The following is a 22536-nucleotide window of genomic DNA, read 5'->3' on the forward strand; positions in this document are numbered from 1 at the left end:
ACATTCGCTTCTATTATATTCCATCATATTTTGTCATTTCGAACATTTGATCTAAAGATGTACAGGATTCAAGTTTTAAGGGCACGTAATACCGACTACACCGAGTTAAAATTACTTCTGTCAGTTGACGAATTTAGACTCAACTTTCCATTTTGACGATGTTAATAATTAATCTTCTTCTGTTCATTGAACGCAATGTACGAACAAACAATTACCTTAGCAGATATGGGTAGAATTTTATTTGAATAGTAAATGACGAATAAAAGCTCTGTATAATTATTTATTTGCAACGTTTATTCCATCGATAGTTATTCGAATAAGCTTTTATTCGTTTAACTTGAAATGTAATTTAATTGTATAATTTGGATTGTAGTTTTTAATGGAAAAATAACGAATCGAATGTTGGAGAAATTATCGTAAGTATAAGAAATTATTCATTATTCGACATTTTTATCTAGATTTTGTTCATTTTCGAAAATTTGATAGGTAGAAAAAATGTCCAATTTCAAATATTCCTCTCTTATATATTATACCACTACAATAATACTAAGTAATTTAACATTAACTTTATATAACTTCAATGTCTGATAATTGTATGAAATTTTTTGTTTTTGGCAATATTAAAAATCATCTTGTAAATCTCTCAAGGTTAATTTTTCTAATACATCTATGAAGTACATTTATTTCATTTTTGGAGATGTTCATAGGTCTTCTAAGTCTTAAATTCTTACATCTCACTGAGAAAGTATTGTATTTCTTTCATAATTTGCCTTAGTAAAATTTTAAGGAAGTTCTGGAACAGAAAGTCAAAATATCAAAATAATAATTTTCTTCCTACATAGTATCCTATTTAATATTATCAACAAAAAATAAAAATAGATAGTAAAACATAGCTAGAAATTGATAACGAAATATAAATTGATTCGTGTAATTGTTTGCACTGTATTATTGCTTCAAAGGGTCTGCTTAATTCTGCGATAATTTAGAGAAGTGACTTACTTACTAGCTGTATGTATGTATGGTATAGTACATACACTACTGTACAGACAGTACAGTATGTATATATGTATTGTAAGGTTGCACTCCAAACACTAAAGTTTTAAAGGGCACGTTACCTCATTTAACTCATTTTATCGAAACAACGATTTTTCATACTAAAATCAACTCGACAACTGTAAATAGGTGTTTCTATCGCTAGAAAAAATCAAATAATTTTACACAAAATCGAAGCTTCTTTTAGTATGATATCTATACATTTGAGTTTAGTTTAATGCAAACGATAGCCACGCCTATGTAGATCGGAAACTGTTTAACTGTTTTTATTTGTTTTTATCTGAACCCACCATTACTTCAAAAATATCAAACGTTTACACTTGCAAAAATTCCAATACCTTATCGAGTTACGCATAAACATACGTACAAGTTTTGAAATCGATGAGTCCAATAATTTCCCATAAAAGAAAAAGCCTAAAAATTACCTCAATTTCATGCCCGCGAATTAAATAAACCACTTAAATCCTCAACAATACGTATTGTATAATAGTAAAAAGATGAAGTCGGTATAGATGAGTGACCCTGGAATCACACTGGATAACATATGTTTAGAGTCTATTGTCCTTTGCGCGACTTGTGATTATTATTTTCAATATTTGCATCGTGGCGTCTAACCTAACGAGTTTATTGAATATCCAGTCTCGTCGCCGAGCAGTATTGCCCTCTCCCCCGTTAGTCGGCGTGACGAACGTACAAATCGCTTTATTGAAATATCATCGAGACCCCAATCGGTACATGAGATCTCAGAGCCGTGATCTACAGGGTCTATACGGCGTTCGTTAGGGCATCCATCGAACCGGTCGATACTTACGCGTTACTCTCAGCGCAGGTAAAGTCGACCGAGTCAGAGTTTCCTCTCCCGCTCTTTCCTATAGATCGGAGAGACGCGGTGTATCGCGACAGCGAACATGCAGCCAGCGTGGCTGCCAAATACGTACAAGTTTGTTTGCAGCGCAGCTGCAACTACTAAATGGGGAAAAACGCGCAATGATTTCACGATGGGGTCGGTCGATCGCCGATCGAAGAATCTAGATCGCTTGGACGCAGTTCCTTCGTTTCTGCTTCCTGTTTATCGAACGCTCGTGATTCATTTAATCACTAAATTGGCGTTCGTCGAAATCAACAGAGTGTATACAAACACGGATCCGAAAACCAAACTTTTTTCAATCGTAAAATGAAAATCCTCTTGTTGGTTGTAGGGGGTGTTCCGAGTGTCTTTGCAGCGAGTTTATTTCCTTTATTTTTCGATAATGATTGTTTCAAACCGTCGAAAGAATAAAATGGTGGGCAATATAGGTGTTTACGCATTTAACTACCGATAGATTCTAGTGTTGAAGTGTTCTTTATATCTATTTCAGGAAAATCGTTGATTGACGAAAAAGAGGAACTTAAGAAATTGAAAAAGTCATAATGTCTTTTAAAAATATAATATGGAATTTAAAGTAAATTTCATTGTAAAAGCAGTTGAAACCAGTCATTTCAACTGGATGGTATATCTAGGGCTAATAAATAAATGCATATGTATTTATATTGATTTAATACGGATACATCATTTTGATAACATAAAAAGGATTAAATTCATATAACCTCGATTGAACGATATTTGATTAAGTTTATATGTAATTATACCCCCCTAAAGTTTTTATAATACAGAAGATACGACAGAAATATTTCATTCATTGGAAAAATTAAATATTTGTATTTGCATTCGGCAAAACTTTACGCGTGTAAAACTTCTGCCGTGAATTTGCAAACATTCTGTCCAATATGTTATTTATGTTTACCAACCAAAATTCTCATAAACCTGGTTAACAGAAAGCAAAGACCGTTTATGTTATAAATAATCCTATACAATTAAAATGTCCTATATCGTTCAAAGGTAAAATAAATGACGTCTGTAATTCAATGCTTTGAGAAATTACAAAAAACGAGTTAATGGTTTTTAATTTGAACTAGTATTTCTTTTATGTATGTATATTTGAGTCTCGTATTGATATAATAATTTTAGCTTATTATTTCGAAGAGTGTCATCGACATCGACCGAAACGTTGACAAATATTTTTGTTTTTATTCTCGGTAGTAAAACAATTTCAAATCGAATAATATACAGTGGTCCAATTTGGTCTAAATTGATACACATCGAAATATGTATATGCTGTAACAATAAAATTTAAACACATCTAATAATATTTAGTTTGTCGTTATCCGATCTGTCTTAAATTATCACAGTTCGAAAAACGCGCACTTAGTACGCGTTCAGTACTCACTTTTTTACGTTCGTCGAATTCCTTTTTTCTTCTGTCAGCAATCTGTTTTATACGGGTAAATATAGATCGATATACGATGACATTGTGAGAAGTCTTTGCGGTAGCCGGCTTTGCTTCGGTTTATGGCGCCTCTTTTCCGTAACGGGAAGTGTCGTCCGCATAAATTTCATCGTAGGCGAACAGTTCTGCGCCGTGACAGGTGAAAGACAGATAGGTCTCAGAAGGTCCATTATGTCACGATTCGACATTGAGCGTTAAAGATCCTGAAAACTTCATTCGCGGTGTCGGACGCTGCGACAGGTCAAAGTCGAATTGAGTCTTCCATCTTAATGGCGCATATTTGCAAATAAAATATCCGTTGAATATTCTCCGCGTGGAATCATCGACGACAACCACGAGACACTCCTTGCACCGGGTTCGAAACAATTAATTCAAAAGTACCGTGCAAATTAGTACTCTCCTGTTCGTTCCTCTTGGTGAACCAAAATGGAACAACCGGAGCCATTCTTTCCGGTGACCTTAATTCCCAAGGGTTTAACGAGGGTGTCTGGCGAAGGGACTTGCAATTAGTAACTAAAAACGGTAATATGCATTGGTACTCGTGTCATACCAACAACGAGATCAGTCTCAAGCGATCTGTTCAACTTTCGCTCCTTATATGGACTAAAGTTCCGACGAAGACGTTTCTCATCTCACTTTTATTACTGTCCTCGCTTCTCTCTCTCTCTCTCTCTCTCTCTCTCTCTCTCTCTCTCTCTCTCTCTCTCTCTCTATCTCTATCTCTATCTCTATCTCTATCTCTATCTCTATCTCTATCTCTATCTCTATCTCTATCTCTATCTCTATCTCTATCTCTATCTCTATCTCTATCTATCTATCTATCTATCCATCTATCTATCTATTTATCTATCTATCTATCTATCTATCTATCTATCTATCTATCTATCTATCTATCTATCTATCTATCTATCTATCTATCTATCTCTATCCAGAACGCCTCGGGTCGAATTTTAACCCTGTGACCACACCGAAAATATCATCGATCGTCGATAAGACATTCCCTTTGTCGAACGAAATACTAAATAATCGAAATTCTCATTGGTCATGGGGGAACAATCCCTCTATTTTACAATCGTAACGTTTTCAAACCTATTCTCTCCAACGATGACGAATCGAGTTAAACGTGTACAGAGAAATACATCCTGTGGAAATTGATATCATCCAATAGACCTGTATAAAAATTTCAGAAGACGAACCAATGTGGCCGATAAAAAAATAAAAAAATCAAAGGGAAGAGAACGTTGAAATCATTTTCGGTGTCTAAACGCGACGAAAATGTTCGTGAAATTTTCCACCGGAACGATCTATGAGTACGAGTTGGTGAAAATAACGACGTCGATCGTCGAACTGTGCTCGCCACGAAGGATGACCTCAATGTGGGCGTGAAATTCACGGAAGTTCCGATATTGAGGTCGAGGTCGTATTTGGAGATCATCTCCGGTTAACAGGGTACACGATTCGCGCGTTTAAACTTCGCAGCGTTTCTCTTTACTTCCTCGATGAATTCGCCTTCCATGGATTCGTGTTTGCCTTTTACGCACTCGATCGGGTTACGTGTTATTGTTGTCAGCAATAAAAGCTGCACTCGGTAACGCAACCGCATCTCTGGAACGCATATTGATAAGAGCAACGAAATACTCTCGACCCAGGGTTCTTCGTTAGATGCGCTCAAGCTGCTCAAGCTTGGAAAAAAATATCATCAACGTCATGGGTGATCCACTTTCCGTGCCATACGCCACGTGCCCATTATGGGTTTCACTTTGTCTATCGTGCTTTAATTGCACGCCCGCGTGTGCACGCATTAGTTCACGTTTTGCGTTGCAGGAACGATCGAAGGACAATTTACAAATATTATCACCGTTGGAACGCAAATGATAGAACGCAAATTGAATTAGAGTATGGAAAGGCGGAAAAATGGTGCGGGTAGTACGCGATTAAAATAGATGTAAGCTAGGAGAAGAATACGATTAGGATAATATAGGATACCTTGTAACGCGTGTAGTGAGTCGAAGTTTAATAGATTCGCGAAAATAATCGACAAAATTATGGGTAAACCGTATCGGATAAAAATAACGATACTCGGTGTAGAAAAATAATCCAACGTACGTGTCTTTGCAAATATGTTATTCAGTTTTTAAAATAACTTTTCGACCGTATTTTGGTCTTCTTCGACGATAAATTACAGAATAATTTTCTTTCGAACCAAATTCGAAAAAGGAAAATATTACACAGCGGAGAATATAAAATACGAAAATCTGAAGCTAGATAGCGAGCATGAAGTTGAAACGTCTCGAGAGGAACATAATGGATAACTTTTTTATACGCGTAGTTTCGAAAATTTAGAGGACAGTCGTTTTTTTAAACCGAATTCCTGCACTTGTTTACGTTTTGTTGGAAGTTCGCGACGAAACAATGACCGGTGTGTTAGCAAAGCCTCATCTAAGCGCAACTCTTTGACAATCGATGGGATCGGAGAATTTTTCGATACAATCTTACAAACGTATCGCGAACACTCTGTTCACAGAACTGCAACGTATTTATTATTCATTTATACAAACGTTATTAGGTTCTAGCGACGTGTTTCTCGCCTGTTGCATTTCTACAATATATTTTCGTAATTTCAATAATATTTACCATAATTTATTACAACGAATAGAATAATATTTTTGCAATTTTTGAAACAGAGATTACGCATTCGAGGGTCGAATGTAGTATAAAATAAAATATTTAGTATCATCGAATGATCAGTACTTATTTGATCGTCCGTATGCTCGTTATTTATAACTCAATTTTTACTTTCGTACACAGCCTGATTATTACCGAGACGCGGCCCACTTCCGGCTGGTCGGCCAAGGACCTCAGTATCGACTTGAAATACCTTACGCGAAACTCGATTTTACGGGAACGTACTCAGTGATCGCTCGTAACTGCCATGGGGAGGCTAAAGCCGTGATTTCTCTACAGATCTACGCAAAAGGTAATGCCCGTAGTCGAAAAGAAACGCGCGAGCGTTCAACGGTTTCATTGAACGAAGAAACGACTATTATGCTTTCAGGTCAAGGCAAGGAGGAGAAGATGAAGAAATCGGGGGTCACGCACGGGTAAGTGGTAGATCTAGATTACTATGCCGATAAATGTCTACGTTTGACAAGGCGAATAACAAGCCAGGGATTTTAGGGGGGAAAAAAACTACGTACTTTCATTTACGGATCCACTGAACGGTTGTTATTAATTTTGATCGACAGGAAGGTGCTGACCTTACCAGAGATCACAAGAGAACTCCGAGATCTGAGGTGTTGCGATGGAGATGCTATCACCCTCGAGTGCAGAGTTCACGCCACACCAGAACCACCATTGGTGCGTTGGGAACGCGGAGGAAAGGTAAACATTAAACAACCACGTGACTAAAATTTATAAAACGCGTCGACTACGAAGTTACATCGCTACGAACGAACGGAAGAATGTACGCTACTTCCCGAGAAGGTCTTCTGAAACGAATTGTGACAACTTTTCGGACAGTTGGGTGAAATTTTATCACTGTTGTCTCTTCGACTAGTATTTTTCGACATTGTCAACGAAAGTAACAGCAAGAGTGAGACAATAGAACAGTGACAACTCATCGAAAAATACTGTTCAGATAACGCGAGGAAAGTTTCTATCCAAAAGTGTCGCATTCTTTTTTTTTCTAAATAGTTACTAAGTGAAAAATCTAGTCTTTTTCAGAGAATTTAAATATAACTTTCAGCTTCGTTTTACAATTTTGTGAAAGTAAAAATCATATAAAATGGCGAAGTTATTCGCTATTCCAAGAACCCCATCTGGTGAAACATTGTTTGTTAATCGCCACGGTTGACAAGAACTGGGAGGTTTGAAATAAAAAAGTGTTGTTGATTCATAAACTAAAAACTTTTATCTCTGTAACGTAGCGTACGATTTTTCGAAAATTTTAATAATTGTAGAAATGGTCGAAGTTTGAAGAAAAAATAATCGTTTTTATCCAGAGAAACGACTTTAAATGTTTGTAAAAAATTAAATAATTAACATATTAAAAAAATTGTACCCTACATTATAGAATACTCTATGCAAAATATCTTTGTAAAATTTGAAGCAAATCCGAGATTTCGTGTCGGCCAGGTTGAAAACTATAGTTTTGAGAAAAACGTAAAACAAGTTTGTTTATCGCCACAACTTCGCTAAATGTTTGGATTTTAAAATATCTTCTTCACAAACATTCTGCATACTTTAAATTTTAAGAATGTAAGAAAAAAAATTCGATTTATGACTCGGGAGGGTGATGTCCCCCCTTAAAGTAAAATACACTGCATGTACTAACAATGGAACTGAATTTTCATTTTCAATTTTTCATTTTGAATGTTTCATTGTTCCTTTTTTTATATTCTGCGTTTGAAAACGTACCGTGCACCATATGCGGTAATATAGAACTGGTGGATATACAAGATGGTTCATTATTGGTTTTACGATCTAACAATTGGTAATTCTTCGTGATGAAACAAAGGAACAATTCGGAATAAAGTTTCCACATAGAGACCTCCGTTTTCGAGAAAAATAACTTTAAAGATCCGTTGGTCACGAGCTCACTTAACCGAGAATTAAAGTAACATCGTTATAGATCATTCTATTCCTACTTATGTTTATGAACAGCATCGTTATCGAACTACTTGAAGTTATATAACAAATAGATTATTTTTTAATTTTTCATTACAATTTCATTTATTAATATACATACCGGGGGTATATCCTTTAGTATATAAAAACATTATTATAATACAGAGCAGACAAATATAAGGAGTAAAAAATGACAAGAATGAAGTGAACGTTTAATAGCGAAAAAATTAAACACTAATGACAAAATTAATTGACTAATATTGAACAATAATAAAATAAGCATTAAGTAATTTTTATCATTCATTAATATTCGAAAAAACATTCTCCAGTTTAAATATGGAAACTCGTAATACCCTTTCTCAAGCTGCGGGTATAGTAACCGTTACATAGTAACGTTTCAATGAAACCAAATCGAGTTCTCTACCGTGTCCGTTATTTCCTCTCGTACACCGAGTCTAGATGGTTCAGTGTGAGTGAGACGGAGTATCAACGAGCGAGCCTCGGTGTACCTGCATTTGGCGATCACTGGTCGACAGCGATTCTTACCTCTATACGAGTCAGCTGTTACGGCTCGTGGTCGATCTCACATTAATCGGTCGAGCATTGGTTGTGTTTGCACGTGGTGTGCCGTCTATTACCCTTCTCGAAGGACCACCTTCCCCAATGGAAGGACACAATATACAACTGGAGTTGTCCGTAATGTAACTCGAAGGACCCTATCCGATTCGAGGAGTACTCAATGCTAGTAAAGACCTACGAAGGGCCGTCACTCAGTGCACACGTCACCTCGGTACACCCTACTACTCCTGAGTAAGGGTGGGAGGCAACGCGCCACTGACCAATCGTGACGGGCCCAAGGCCTCACAGGGGCTGGTGACGCCCGCTACCAGAGTTCGAAGGTGGGAGGCGTCGCACGGTGCCGTGCCGGGCCGTGCCAGGACCACCCGTGTCCCTCGCGGAGCAGCGTTTATGACGGGAAATAGCCTACAGCTGTCAAGTGCCTCGGGATGCACGTCGAGAAATTCTATTGTCGCCGACAGGCCCGGTCCGTAGCCATTTCTACGAATTGCTAAAGAACCCGAAGCACATGGGCCCGCCATAAAGTACAGCTACTAGCCTGTACATCAGCTATCGATGAAAATGAAAATTTTTATATTCTCCATTACACGTTCGTAACAAGTTAAAATATACAAATCTTTTATTATGAAATTCGCGTTAATAAACAAAAACAGGAAAGAACTTTGTACACAAGCGGAAGTTACTCTTTCGAGAGCATCGTGTCACCTGGCAGAAAATCTTGTTTAACACCCTAATACGAATTACGTAACAAAAGTATTCGTACGATTTTGTTTACACTATTTTTTAAAACTTGTGCTTAACTTTTAACTTTTAACTTGTTACAATTCCTCCGATCGCAGATTTTAACGATGGCTGACGATTTTTCCGCGGAATTCGATGGAGAAACCGCACGCTTGAGTATCCAACATGTTTATCCGGAAGACGAGGGCGAGTACACCTGCGTGGCTTACAACGACCTTGGAAAAGCATTCACGTCAGCGTGCTTAGTAGTAGACGGTAAGCATTCACGTCAGCGTGCTTAGTAGTAGACGGTAAGCCATAAATTATGGCTGCTGGATAAAGCGGAACGTCTTGTACAAAAAGAAAGAACAGCAGTATAGAATATCTAGGACCTTCGTTCCAAATGTTTATCAATTACAGATCGTATTTTTAATGCAAATCGTCGATCTGATTCGATTAAAAGTTGTGTGATAAGGAACGCCCACGCTTCAGCGATATGTAACCGCGTTAAAATAAAAAATAATCACGTGAATTCTTTTCGCCAAGTTGAATTCGTTACCTTCCTGCTTTCAGTGCCTGAAGGGAAAGAAAACATTTTGAGCCAAAGACTATCAAGGCCTCTGGATCTATTGTCGGCAGGGTCGACACCGAGATCAACGCCACGTTCGACGCCGATCAGAAGTTTATCCCCGGCAGTTTCGCGTAAGTATTTGAATCACGATTCGAAAGTCGATTATCCAATGCGATAAGGAACGATGTTTACATAATAGCTCTTGGGGATCAATATCATCACTGATGTGCTTCTTGGTCGAACACCTTCGGCTAGAAACACTTTTTATTTGACTCGATCGTTTCATGTTTCTCTTGTGAAAGATAATTAAGTTTTATAAGATTGTAGCCCTTTCGGAGCAACGAAAAAAACCAATTAACAATTGAGGCCGTGAGAGTCGACGCAGTCTAATCTCGCAAACATTTTCTTCGAGCAAACACACGATTCTTAAACAGTTTAACTCTTTGCATTGTTCAATTTTATTAAACGTTTACATAAAAGAAATAGCGATATTGGAATAATGAAAATATTGAAAATTTGTTAAACTTTCATTGATTGCGTTACATTAAATAGTATATTGAAAATTTGTGAGTTACCGTCTTCAACGTTCTCCGTATATATTATTAAAGTATACGATGATAATTCATCTTTAGTTATGGCCAGTAACTAAGTACACTCAAACATTTTGTAACACAGTTTCGATGCAACATGGTGTACAAATTTCGTACAGCACAGTTTCAATTACACTGTTAAAATTTTGTTTAACATTGTTTCGATACAATATGGAACGAATTGAATGGGTTGTGAGAGATTTAAGTATACAACAAAATTATTGTGAAAAGGAAGTATTGGGACGTGAAATTTTTTACAAGTTGTATAATCAATTCGATTCTTCTTCTCTCTCTCTCTCTCTCTCTCTCTCTCTCTCTCTCTCTCTCTTTCGCTCTCTCTTTCGCTGTTACACCTTTATACGCAAATGTCGCGTGCCAAGAATTAATGCGCCACGAACAAACCTTTTCACAGATGGTCGAGAATTGAGGTCTCCACAGCTCCTACCACGAAGTAGGTCGATGTCAAGGCGACCAAAAATCAGTCCACCGAAATTTTACGCGGTGCCGCACAATCGAGTCGTCGAGGAAGGTGAAACCGTACGTTTTCAATGCGCTGTGGTCGGACATCCTACACCGTGGGTAAAATGGGACAAAAATGGTACACCTGTTACGCCTACCGCAAGGATCTCCCTAAAGGAAAGGGACGACGTGAAGATATTGGAAATCGTTGAAGTCACTCAAGAAGATGCGGGATTATACAGGGTGACCGTGGAGAACGATTACGGTCGTATAGAAGCTAGCGCCCGTCTGGAAATAATAAGTACGGAAATGTTTTACGAAACCTGATTGTATTTAGCGTTTCTATTAGGTCATCCCGTAAGTAATGTTTGATATTTTGTTTTATATAAACGTCCAAATTAGTTCCTTAATTTGAAGCCAGAAAATGGAATGAAAAAGTTTATCGAGAAACAAGAAAAAATCTTAGAAAGCGATGGTCGTTACATCGTTGATTAAAAATAAACGTATCAATTGTACTAAACGTTAGCGTTAAATAACGACCCTACTAATGGAATGACTTAACATATATAAGGTTCGATTTTTATCTATCCACGCAAGTATCAATGACAGCACCTGGTGATAGTGTGTACAAAAATTGGAGAAATTGGTAACAATAAACGTCGGCCCGAAACATGTCTCAAGTTATGAGACGTCAAATTCATACGATAAAAATGTAGTATCAATATGGATCGAATGTTTCATCGGTTGTTATATCTCCAATAAGATAAAAGAGCGAGAACTGAGAAGAAAAGGAACTCTTGGAATTTTCGAGGCATATCTGTTTTGTATGTGCAGAAACTAATGAAATATACGTCAAAGATCCATTGTAAATTAAGTTAACATTTGAGGAATGAATAACTTTTTTATTTGTGTGTAAACAATTCTTTCAAAATGCGATATTGCAGATGTATTGCTTTTTATCCTTTCTGTTTATAAATCTCTGCGAACAAATGTAATAAGTTGTCCCATAATGTGACGTAAATTTTATTTAATAATTAACAACTCTCAAGACCGATGGGATATTATAATTTTTGATACGATATTTTGTGCCAAAAGATCGTCAATTGCTTGGGCCGATTTCGCGAACTATCAGAACCAGAAGCGCGTCCCCAAGGACATATCCATCATTTGGTCGTAGTCTTCTGGACACGACTACCAGAGTAAATGGTAGATTGCATCTCGGTTGCGGCATCAGAGGAACGCCTAGTCCAACACCAACGTGGTTCAGGTAAAATAAAAGTATAAATGACATTAACAACGACGAACAACAACGAACAAGTGTTTCGATATACTACACCCGAATATCCAATTCGGCTTCTTTCGACTATTTTTCATTACATATTTGCACCGTTTTCATCTGTAAAATTTTTCCATTGTATTCCTACTACTGGAAGTGTTAAATTTTATAGAAATGGGCGACCCCTGGAACGATCGAGCCGAATAAAAAGATATTACGATGGCAAAATTGCGAAAGTCGAAATTTCAAAGGTGAAAGCGAGCGACGCGGGTGAATATACCTGTGTGGCAACAAACATCCTTGGTTCCACGAAGAATACATGTCAGGTAAACATCCTATTCTACGTTTTTTTCGGTCGACGAAAAATCATCTTGACTTTCTTTCGTCTAATTACTTTTCTCTCACAGGTGACCGTTCTCAACTCTCGTGATCCTTCTACGTGTGACAAGGATCCTCCAAGATTCCAACAGCCACTTCCGAAAGAATCGATCGTCATGGAAGGGCATTGTTACGAACTTCAAACGAGACTCACGGGTATCGTAAAATTACATATAATTTTTATAATGACATCGAAACAATACAGATTAAAAGGGTAGATTTATTTCCGGACTGAAAAATAGTTTTTGGGAATTTTTTCTTGACAATACAACACGTTTAATAAATGTTTCGCATGTATATTAAAAGTACATACTTCGAGCAATATTTCTGTCAATTTTTGTAAAAGAATGTTCACATATATAGAAAATACAAACGTCCTTGTGCAATACTATCCAAAATTCCTAGTCGTACAGTGAAATGGATGTATTACTTTGTTCCTAATGGTCAGAATTGAATAAAATTAGAAATTTTGGAAATTAAAAACTTTTTCTTTTGTATTAATAAAATTTAGAAACAGCAAATTTTTCGAGACCAAAATGTAAATTTTGCAGAAAAGCCTGATCGGTTTTGAACATGTTAGTAACGTTATTTTCGCTAATATTTCGAAGTTAGTCTTAATATTTTATAACGGTATTCTTAAATTGATATCTTAAAATTGAAACTGAATCGAAATTATTAAATAAAATGATAGAATTGTGTAACAGCGTCTATGGCAAATTATATGCAAGAAAAAGCAATAGAATCGTACTTTCCAGGTGTTCCACCCTTTATAGTTGTTTGGTTAAAGGACGGTCGTGAAGTGACTGACAACGATTGCTACAAATGTGTCATCTACGGTGACGGTGGAATTGCTCTTAGATTGTCTAATGTTTGTCCACAAGATGCTGGAGAGTACACATGTCTCGTTCGCAACAGTTTCGGAGAAGCATCGTGCAACGGTCTCTTTGCTGTGCAAGGTATGTAATAGGTTGCTCAATAAGTTTTATCGTTCAATAAGAAATGCCACTATTGAGTTCGTCGTTTTATTTTTCTAAAGATGGATTTGAAACTATTTGATGAACACTATGAAGTTTTATGTAGATCCGTCAACTCATTCGTATATTTACAGTGGTTCAAACGTTGAAGTGTCATCATATTTTTTTACAATGGAAGAAACGACAAAACTTATTGAACAATCTAGTATTTATCGCATGAAAATACCATTTACGTCTCAATTGGATCGATAGAGTCACTTCGAAAGTATAATTGGAGTAGAATCGGACACTAACTGCGAATCACGTCAGATACGACACGTGGTGGGGGAAACAGCTCGTTTGCCTTGAGCGGCCAACCAATTATGTTCCAACTAAATTGCCAGACAAAAAGGAATTAATAAATTTCGTAAATTTACATACCGAGTAGTTGGACATTTTTGAGAAATGAATCAAATAGCGTAACTATTATTACATAGATTGGTAATGATACTGTACAGTGATCATTTAGTACGAGTAAAATGAAATTAACTTATTCGATATTAAACATTGAACGTAGTGTAAGTATTATTCTAGCGATAGATCTTTCTTTAACAAATCAGGAAATTGAGTAACGATTGTATTTTATGTAAATGGTTAAGTTTATATATTAGAAATAAGGGATAGTTTACAGTTTATAAATAACATAACCAGAGACAAACTTGCTAGAATTGGACTTACGTTACATCCAATATTTAATGTTGTATAAGTTAATTTTATTCTACTCGTATTAAATGACCATTACACAACATCATAAAATAAATAAAATTTTGTTCCCGGAACAGATTACAAAGATGTTTCCAAATTGGCCCCGCAATTTACTAAAACTCCCCTATCGGTTATCACCTCGAAGGGTGAGACTGCGTGTTTCTGCACCCGAGTACAATGCGGAGAACCTGTAGAAATCACGTGGACAATCAACGGAAGGGTCATTAAGGAAAATTCAAGATGCAAGGTATGTTAAACGGCGCAAAAAAATTATTTCATCTGGCATCGAAAATGTACCCTGTTAATATCTCATAAATTCTCATAAATATTTACTATATACTGTATTCGAATCTAAAACATGTATATCCTATAAAAATCACAATTACGAACCTAACTTGAGGCAACTCAGAATGTAAACATTTGTAGATAGAAGAAAAATAATCACTTGTTTCATCTTTATGTTCTTTTACTAATTTTAGGCTGATTTTCTACATAAATCTATTGCTTGCCATGACGGATATAAAATTTAAAAGTGTTAAAGAATAATGGAAGCACACCTTGCACAGTATAAAAATTCATAAGTACATAATATGTACAGTTCGCGCGCGAGGAGATTGCGTCTGAAGTTACAGCAAGTTTTACTCGTTCAGGGGTTATCTCCTCAACCGCATATAAAACAGATATGTATTTATACGAGGCGTATCCAGAAAGTGGGTTCCGATTAATTATTAAAACATTTTATGTGGACAATCTGGCGCGTTTCTATTTACGTGACACAAGTTATTTTCAACAATCGACTACGGTGGAAAGGATTTTGTAAAAATCGTTCTAATTACTAGTGCGCGGTGAATTTTCATTTGATCTTTTTTAATTTATCACTATGAATGGTCTTTCAATGATATTTTACCGTCAAAAGGGATTGTTTGGTACATACCCGTCTTAAACATCACTTTCTTATAAATAAGGTGATTATGACAATTTTCATACTTTCTACTTATCTGGTACCATTTATTTTTAAATATTCAGAATAAACAAATATCAAATATTCATTACGTAAAACCAAAGTCAAAATTTACTATTAAAATTATTTTATTCCTGATTCATTGTACATTATTCCGTTATTGACTAAAATAATTTAAACGTAATAAATTTATAAATTTATTAGGATATTTACCATATTGTGTTCATTATATTCCAAAATGATGATACAGTATCATTATCTATCTAGGCGCATAAATGCGAGCCATCGCGAATCGATACGATGGCAAGTCAAAGTACTACCTCTGCTTGTATTCCGACGTGTTCAGAGGTCTCGTGTACAACAATAACAACAATAATCGATATCTCGCTACAGATCGAAAAGGATGATAACGTCAGCATCCTGAGGATACACAACGTGTCGTCGCGGGACGTTGGCAAGATACGATGCACAGCATCCGTGGTCGGCAAGGGTCTCTCGATCAGTTGCACGGCAGAATTGCGTTTGAATCGATCGTCCTGTAATTTGGAGACGTCTACGCTGGGCAACGTATCCACCAAAATTGGTAATGAAATGGGTGCCAATTACGTTCGCGGGAATCCCGCGAGAAGATCTGTCAGGAATGTTCCTTCGCCTCGATGCGAACAATACGAGTCACCAATGCGCACCAGATCGTCCTCGTTGACTCTGAAGTCCACACCGAGTTCTAAACAATCGTCTCCCTTGCCAACGAAGAGAATTATTCCACCGAGTCCTTTGCTCGACTCGAGGAGAACGATCGTGAACAAGACGAATAAAAGAACCGAACCGAGCCCCAAAAAAGCGAAACGTAACGTTGTTCGATTGGACGCGAGATCTAACAATCGAAGAGTTTCGTCTTCTTCGGACGAAGAGGGAACGAAGGGTGTACCTGTTCGAAGGTTATCTTCCAAAGTATCGAACGAAACGAACACGAAATTAACGACGGACGCAGAGGAATTCGCGAAAAGTCCGACATGGGTGGATCCTGATCTACGCAAGACCGAAAACGATTCGAAGCAGCCTCGAGAAAGTTCCAACGATAATTTATCTGTAATATACACAGAGTGCGCTCCAGTGACTGAGGAAACATTGTCGATTTCGAAAAGGAACGGTCGAATTGCAACGAAAGTGGAGGAGAACTTTAAAGACGCGTCGGAGGAGTTCGTAGTTGCCGCTATTTTGAAGGTATCAGCTGACGTCACGGTATTCAGAGGAAACAGAGTGGTGCTCAGAGCCACGTATCGAGGTCATCCGGAACCACGTGTCAAATGGTTTCGCGCGGTAAATATCTTTTTAATATTTTATCACATCTTCTTCCCCCCCCCCCCCCCCCCTATTTTATAATTGAAAGTGTGAAAACTTTTACATTTGTCTCAATCTTCTACTTCGGTTAACTGCAACCTTCCTGAGAAAAGGAATTTTATCTTTCACTCTGGTTCCTGCGTTGCATATTTAAATACACTTGTATTCGATATACGTGTACTTTGATACGATGATTTTACAGTAGTTCTAAAAAGTGTTTGCACGCTGTGTTATAAGGAAATTCTTCTTACCTGTAAGACTGATTTGATTTTAATAAAAGTTTGTGTGTATGTAGAACATGATAGTGTCCTATATAAAGAAATTTTTTTTGTCTATATATGCATGTTATTTTTTTAATGCAACTTCTCTTAGGGCTTTAGCAATACAATGATAGAGCACTAAGAGCTGAACATTTTTCATACGAAAAGTTTTGCTCTATTTCACATTATTACGAAGTTGTATTTAAAAATATGATTCCAGACGATTGAAGAGCTTGCAACAATTGTTACTTTCCTTATAACTTTGTAATGGTGCGAGGTGCAATAAAAATTTTCTTACAAAAAATGTTCAGTTTTTAATGCTCTATCGTTCGATTGTGAAAAGATTCCTCTCTCCCCCCCCCCCCCAAATTGTATTAAAATAACGAAGAAATGTTGAATTTTCATGTCAACATTTTTTGTCAATAAAAACATTATGTCATATGCGATTTAGTATGCTTTATATGCGCACAAACTTTTAGTAAAATCAGACTTGTAACTTAGGGGAATTTCCTCATAATGTATAATAGTATGCAAATGCTTTTTTGATCTACTGTAAGTACTCGTGTACTTTCACGTATATTTAAACAAACGTGTATTAACTGAGAGGTATTTTAACTCGTACAATTTACAGAATACGATTGCTAATTCGCGAAAAAGAAAATGCGGTTATACAAAATTTTCAGGCTATTGTTACAAAAATAAATTTCAAAGCCACGCCTATTAACGGAATTCATTCAATTGATCCTCGAATTTGGTGCATAAAATCTACCGTGTTTACATTATCTGACAATAAACGACTTCTTTCGGGATAATATATTATTTCAAGTAGCTGAAAAACAGCATTGGAGAGTAACAAATATTACTAATGCAATTAGATAGAATTTATCATTTTCCGAATCCGCATTTTCTTCTGCGTTGTGGTGATTTGATGTTTTAATCTATTTTTGTACCAACGACCTCGAAATTTGTAAAATCATATTTTCTTTCTGTAAATTAGTCGGCGTGTTTTAAAAACTAAACGAATTAAAATACAGATAAGTTGATACACTTGTAATTAAATACAAGTGAAACAATACGCGTGAATTTAAATAAAAGTGAAATAATACACGTGAATTTAAATATACACGAAACAATACACTGGTGCACGTGTACTAAAAATCCCACAGATTAGATTATGGTTACTTTTAATAGACGTGTCTTTTTAATACACGTTCGAAACGTGTCAAATTAATTCCTTCAGTATAATTCTAGTGTTAACGCAAATTAATGGGAAAGGGTAAATTAATTTACGCGTTCCGTTAGTTGTCTATTTTGATAATTATCTATGAACATTATAAGCAAAGACACCGTTAATAATTGAATAATTTTTAAAAGGAAATTTGAAACAAGTCAAACTGACCCCTTCGATAGTTCTAGTGTTAATCACATCTCGATCTATTGCACTTTTGTTTTACTTTACCATTTTCCTAGTTTATATTATCGTATTTGCAAATCGTTAAAAACATAAAGAAAGAAACGAATATAACCGATGAAATAATGGAAGAAATTTTATCGAAGGGTCGAGAGCTGGCTGCGGACAAGAAGACTGCGATCACTTATGGCGGTGGTGTGTCCTGTTTGATATCGGACGACGTCACGGCTGATAATGCTGGAAAGTACGAAGTGTCGGTGGACAATAAATTTGGGAAGGACCGACGATGTTTCAGCGTTGCTGTCGAAGGTATGTCGGAAAGTATCACTTTTCCCAGCTAGTTACCGATACTATTCTCCGTTCGATGACTGATTAATCCCATTGCGAGCTAGAAACAAACGATTCTCTAGATACAGATTATGTAAATGTCTCGGACATAAACGAGGCACTCGTTCGAACAATCTGCATAGATATAGGCCACGAATACTGACGAACGATTAATGTTTACAGAGCTCCGAAACAAACGGTCTTACATCACTCGTTTAAACTCTCGCCGCGACGACGATATCGCGCGCACACTTACACGAGCGTGCCACAAACGAACGTCTGTGCTTCTTTCGTGCAAAATGTACAAAACTGAAGATAAATCGTGATGTATAAATCTAGACACACCAGCAATCCGTCTTCTCTCAAAACCACACGCGATACAAGTTTCAAATTAGAATACGATTCGAATATCGACGAAATCAGCTGGTTATACAAGATGTATAAATAAAAGTGAATTAATTATCAAACGCTACGAAATGCGAGGAAATACGAGAATCTCCTTCGCCATCTTTATAAAACATCTAACAGCATCGAAGTAATTATTCTTTTTTATTTTTCAAATTGAAAACTAGGACATCGTAAAGCTCTTCAGGAAGGAAACTAATTACAGTTCGTTGATTAATCGATTATTAATATGAGAATTCGGTCGTATCAAAGTCAATGTGTATTTTCAACAGATCTTACAATCAGTTTCACCGTTTCAGAACGTATTGTAAATGAATTTAGGAGTCGGAGAGTTTTAGAATACTTTATAGTGATTTTAAACGAATTATGTATTCCAAACGAGTTAAATTTGTTATTGTTCTATATATTCTTGTTGGCATCAAAAAATGCAGAATGGCCCTAAAAATTAAAGAGAAAAAATATTTTTCGAGTAATTATTATATTCTACGTGAACTTTTAAAGAAATTCTTCTTATTTACCATATATTGATTGTGGTAGAACTTGGATAGATGAAATTTCGATACTTGCCTGTAAACCTCGTTTGTTTCATTGTCTCGACAAATGGTCATTTAGCAACGAGTGAAGTTGAAATTTGACTTTCCATTTGAGACAAAAGCAGATCGTTTCAGTAGAAGCGATCGGTAATTATATTTAAGTTTCGGTATGAGCCACAGGTAGTGGAGGTTTATCTTGTAAGTGTGACTCCTTGCTGAATCGGCTACTTCGATAATTGCACGGATCTCGGCGTTTGTAGAAATTTTCTGCATCATTTTCCTACAGTCATACAAGTCTCACTATGATACAATTAAAGCGATACATAAATAAATCACTGTGATTAAAATTATAAATTAATTTTGAAAGCCTGTCAAGATTTGGTAAATGTTGTCTCGAGTTACACCAATCCATAAATATTCTTTGTAATTATAAATAGATCGGTAAAGCATTACTATTATTCCTGCTTCCCCTACACGATGTTCTATCTATAGAGGTTAAACTATCGAGGTCCTATTGTGGATCGTGCGGCACTTATCTAAGACATACAGTATTGCGCACTTATCTAATTTATGATTGTATAATGAACTCGAATTACCAATTTAAATCCATAATACGTTTCCTAGACACAACGATAGACTGAAATCTTGTAACGATAAATTGAAATTTCTGCTTTTCTCCTATTCGTAAAATAAATTGTGACTCGGGTAGTGGATACGATTCAGAAGAATTTCGCAGGAAATGGAGGAGAATCAGCGTGGAACTATTTTGCTCAAAGTTGAACGAATCGGAGCACAACGCAAAGAAAAACTAACGATCTCTAATAGTACAAAGTTTACCGCAGATCCTTAAATTTGCAGAGATTACTTGTGCTCAGTTTACACAATTAACAAAAAAACTCTACCAAACCAAATCGACAAAAAACCTTGCTACTATTTAAGGAAAAGATACTTTTTTAGTAAAAGTGTCGAACAAACTGCATAATCACTTATCAGAGCAATGGAAATGCGAAATAATCGATGTGAGTGTAATAATCGAGTACTCTTGCTAAGTTACGTAACGTGCTTCACGGCTTTTGTAGCGCAATGAAACGGTAGATCGTAGAATTTATTTGAAACGAGTCGTTTACGCGCGCAAGATCGTTGGACAATTTTTCTTTCGTACGCGTACACTTGCTAACGATTCGTGCGATCGATCGTTGTTGAACTCTATTCGCGTGGTTGTATAAAACGAGGTCGATGGTCGTGTCTTTCGAGCAGGTTGCGTTAAGAATTTATTCCATTACCAGGGAACTCTCTCGCGTCTCTTCGTGTCTGCGAACGCAATTCGGAACGAGACACCCATTGTCCCACGTGCGTAAGCGCCTGTCACACGGTCCAGTTCCTCTTCTTATGTACAAGGCAGACGACAGTCTCACGTGACGTATCGCGCAATAATTCCTCCTTCCCGCGTGTCTTCTTCCATCCCCACCATCGACTCACGCCTTGTTCTTCCCCTTTCCACGAGATCGCGACGGAGCGAAGCAGTGTCGCACAAGTGCGCGTGGAAATCGGTGGATGTTGTTGCATATTTAGAATGGCGATCAGTGTTGCCAAAACGCTTCTGTTTACGTTCTCCGCGTTGGTTTAATTTGCCTCCGAAAGCTGACCAGTCGCTTCGTAGCAGTGATCGCAAAACGGAAACGATCGAGACCGTGTGGAAAATGGGTAATGAATTTTTCGTTTTCATCGATTCGATAGTCGACGAACAGGTTTCGACGAGAGGTCGATCGAAACTGCCGGTATGAATGAACGCCACACGCTCGCGCAACATTCGGGTGAAGTTTTTTTTAACGCGTTAAATGCTACATTTAGCGAATTTTTGTTTAGCGAATTTCTATTTGAAACTAAAAATTATAGTGGATTGTAATGCAGAAAAAGCAGCAGTTGGAATATCTGATCGAATAAGTGTCTACGATAATCCGTTAGGAAAATTCGTAAAATGGTATAAAAAGACGCGGCAGGAACGAAAAGTATACTATACAGTATACAGTATACTGTCAGTCACCAGTGACATGCGGTCCGAACGAAAAGTATATCAGTCACCGATAGACCGACATGGCGCTTGACGCGTTAACGACGTCTCGCTCCGTCGAATCGGTACAATTTTTTCTGTAATTAATCGCCACGTGCTGTACGTTACGAGTGCAATAAACTGTAATTTATTGGTCGACATGGATAGAAGTGTAAAAACGTGAAACGTCTGTGACCAACCCGATCGGGATTACGAAATCCGGTCGGAGAGTAAACATACTTCAAACCGTTCTTGTTTATAATTTAAAATTGTCCGTGGAACATGCCGCACTTGAGACATTTTTTGCCGGCGTTGCCGGTGTTGGAAATTGACACAACACTGGTTATTATTATTCGAGTCGTGGATTACCGTCATCGACAAGCTAATTAAATTATAATTTCGGATACATCGAAACGAATTTGCGAACGAAACGATCCTATTGAGAAACAATTAACGTTTGGGATACATTACAATAGGTGAAATTTCGAAAATTTATTTTATTGTGAAGAAGAATAAAAAATGTTCGTATAAACGTACGATTTTGTTTTGAGATTACAGATACATATTTCTCAGTTTGACTCATTTTGAATCTAATATAACATAATTGATTCTACGGGTATAATTACTATATTCATTATTTATATTCTTAACTCTTTAACAGTACGTTTACATACTTACACGTCTGTAGTGTTTAATACACTATTTTTGTTGTACTATCCAGGAAGTATTCATCAAAGAAAATATAATAACCAACAGAATGTACGTGTAAAATATATTATAAAGAAATTCTTTGCAACGATTACTATTAATTTCGAACACGACAAAGGATAAATATTTTATTGACGTTTCATCGCGTTTGTTTAATTGCTAAAAGATCGGTAAATATTTCTTGACGAATTGTTACCAATGTAAATTAGTACAGTTTAAAAGATATAAAACAAAACACATTTT

At 36.6% G+C, this 22536-nt stretch overlaps 1 protein-coding gene and 1 long non-coding RNA gene across 6 annotated transcripts in view; one reads left to right on the forward strand and one right to left on the reverse strand.

The window, feature by feature from the left end:
* The window catches only part of LOC143148563 (uncharacterized), a 95588-nt gene that overhangs the window by 63119 nt on the left and 9933 nt on the right, over positions 1 to 22536 (forward strand). For 4 of the 5 annotated variants that reach the window (XM_076315002.1, XM_076315005.1, XM_076315004.1 and 1 more), the window contains 13 exons: positions 6189 to 6357; positions 6436 to 6481; positions 6626 to 6761; positions 9425 to 9581; positions 9879 to 10007; positions 10879 to 11226; positions 12021 to 12192; positions 12374 to 12527; positions 12609 to 12735; positions 13335 to 13535; positions 14375 to 14544; positions 15652 to 16578; positions 18417 to 18579. In XM_076315002.1, coding sequence (XP_076171117.1) covers positions 6189 to 6357; positions 6436 to 6481; positions 6626 to 6761; positions 9425 to 9581; positions 9879 to 10007; positions 10879 to 11226; positions 12021 to 12192; positions 12374 to 12527; positions 12609 to 12735; positions 13335 to 13535; positions 14375 to 14544; positions 15652 to 16578; positions 18417 to 18579 — 2899 coding nt within the window. Of the gene's footprint in view, positions 1 to 6188; positions 6358 to 6435; positions 6482 to 6625; positions 6762 to 9424; positions 9582 to 9878; positions 10008 to 10878; positions 11283 to 12020; positions 12193 to 12373; positions 12528 to 12608; positions 12736 to 13334; positions 13536 to 14374; positions 14545 to 15651; positions 16579 to 18416; positions 18580 to 22536 lie in introns of those variants that run through there. The other variant, XM_076315006.1, reaches the window with a different exon arrangement.
* On the reverse strand, positions 19584 to 20980 carry LOC143148565 (uncharacterized). The gene is made up of 2 exons (XR_012992524.1): positions 20819 to 20980; positions 19584 to 19815 (listed from the first exon to the last, which is right to left on the reverse strand). It is a non-coding gene; the product is annotated as an uncharacterized LOC143148565 (long non-coding RNA).

The sequence above is a fragment of the Ptiloglossa arizonensis genome, chromosome 6, assembly GCF_051014685.1.
Source record: "Ptiloglossa arizonensis isolate GNS036 chromosome 6, iyPtiAriz1_principal, whole genome shotgun sequence".
NCBI classification, from domain to species: Eukaryota; Metazoa; Arthropoda; class Insecta; order Hymenoptera; family Colletidae; genus Ptiloglossa; species Ptiloglossa arizonensis.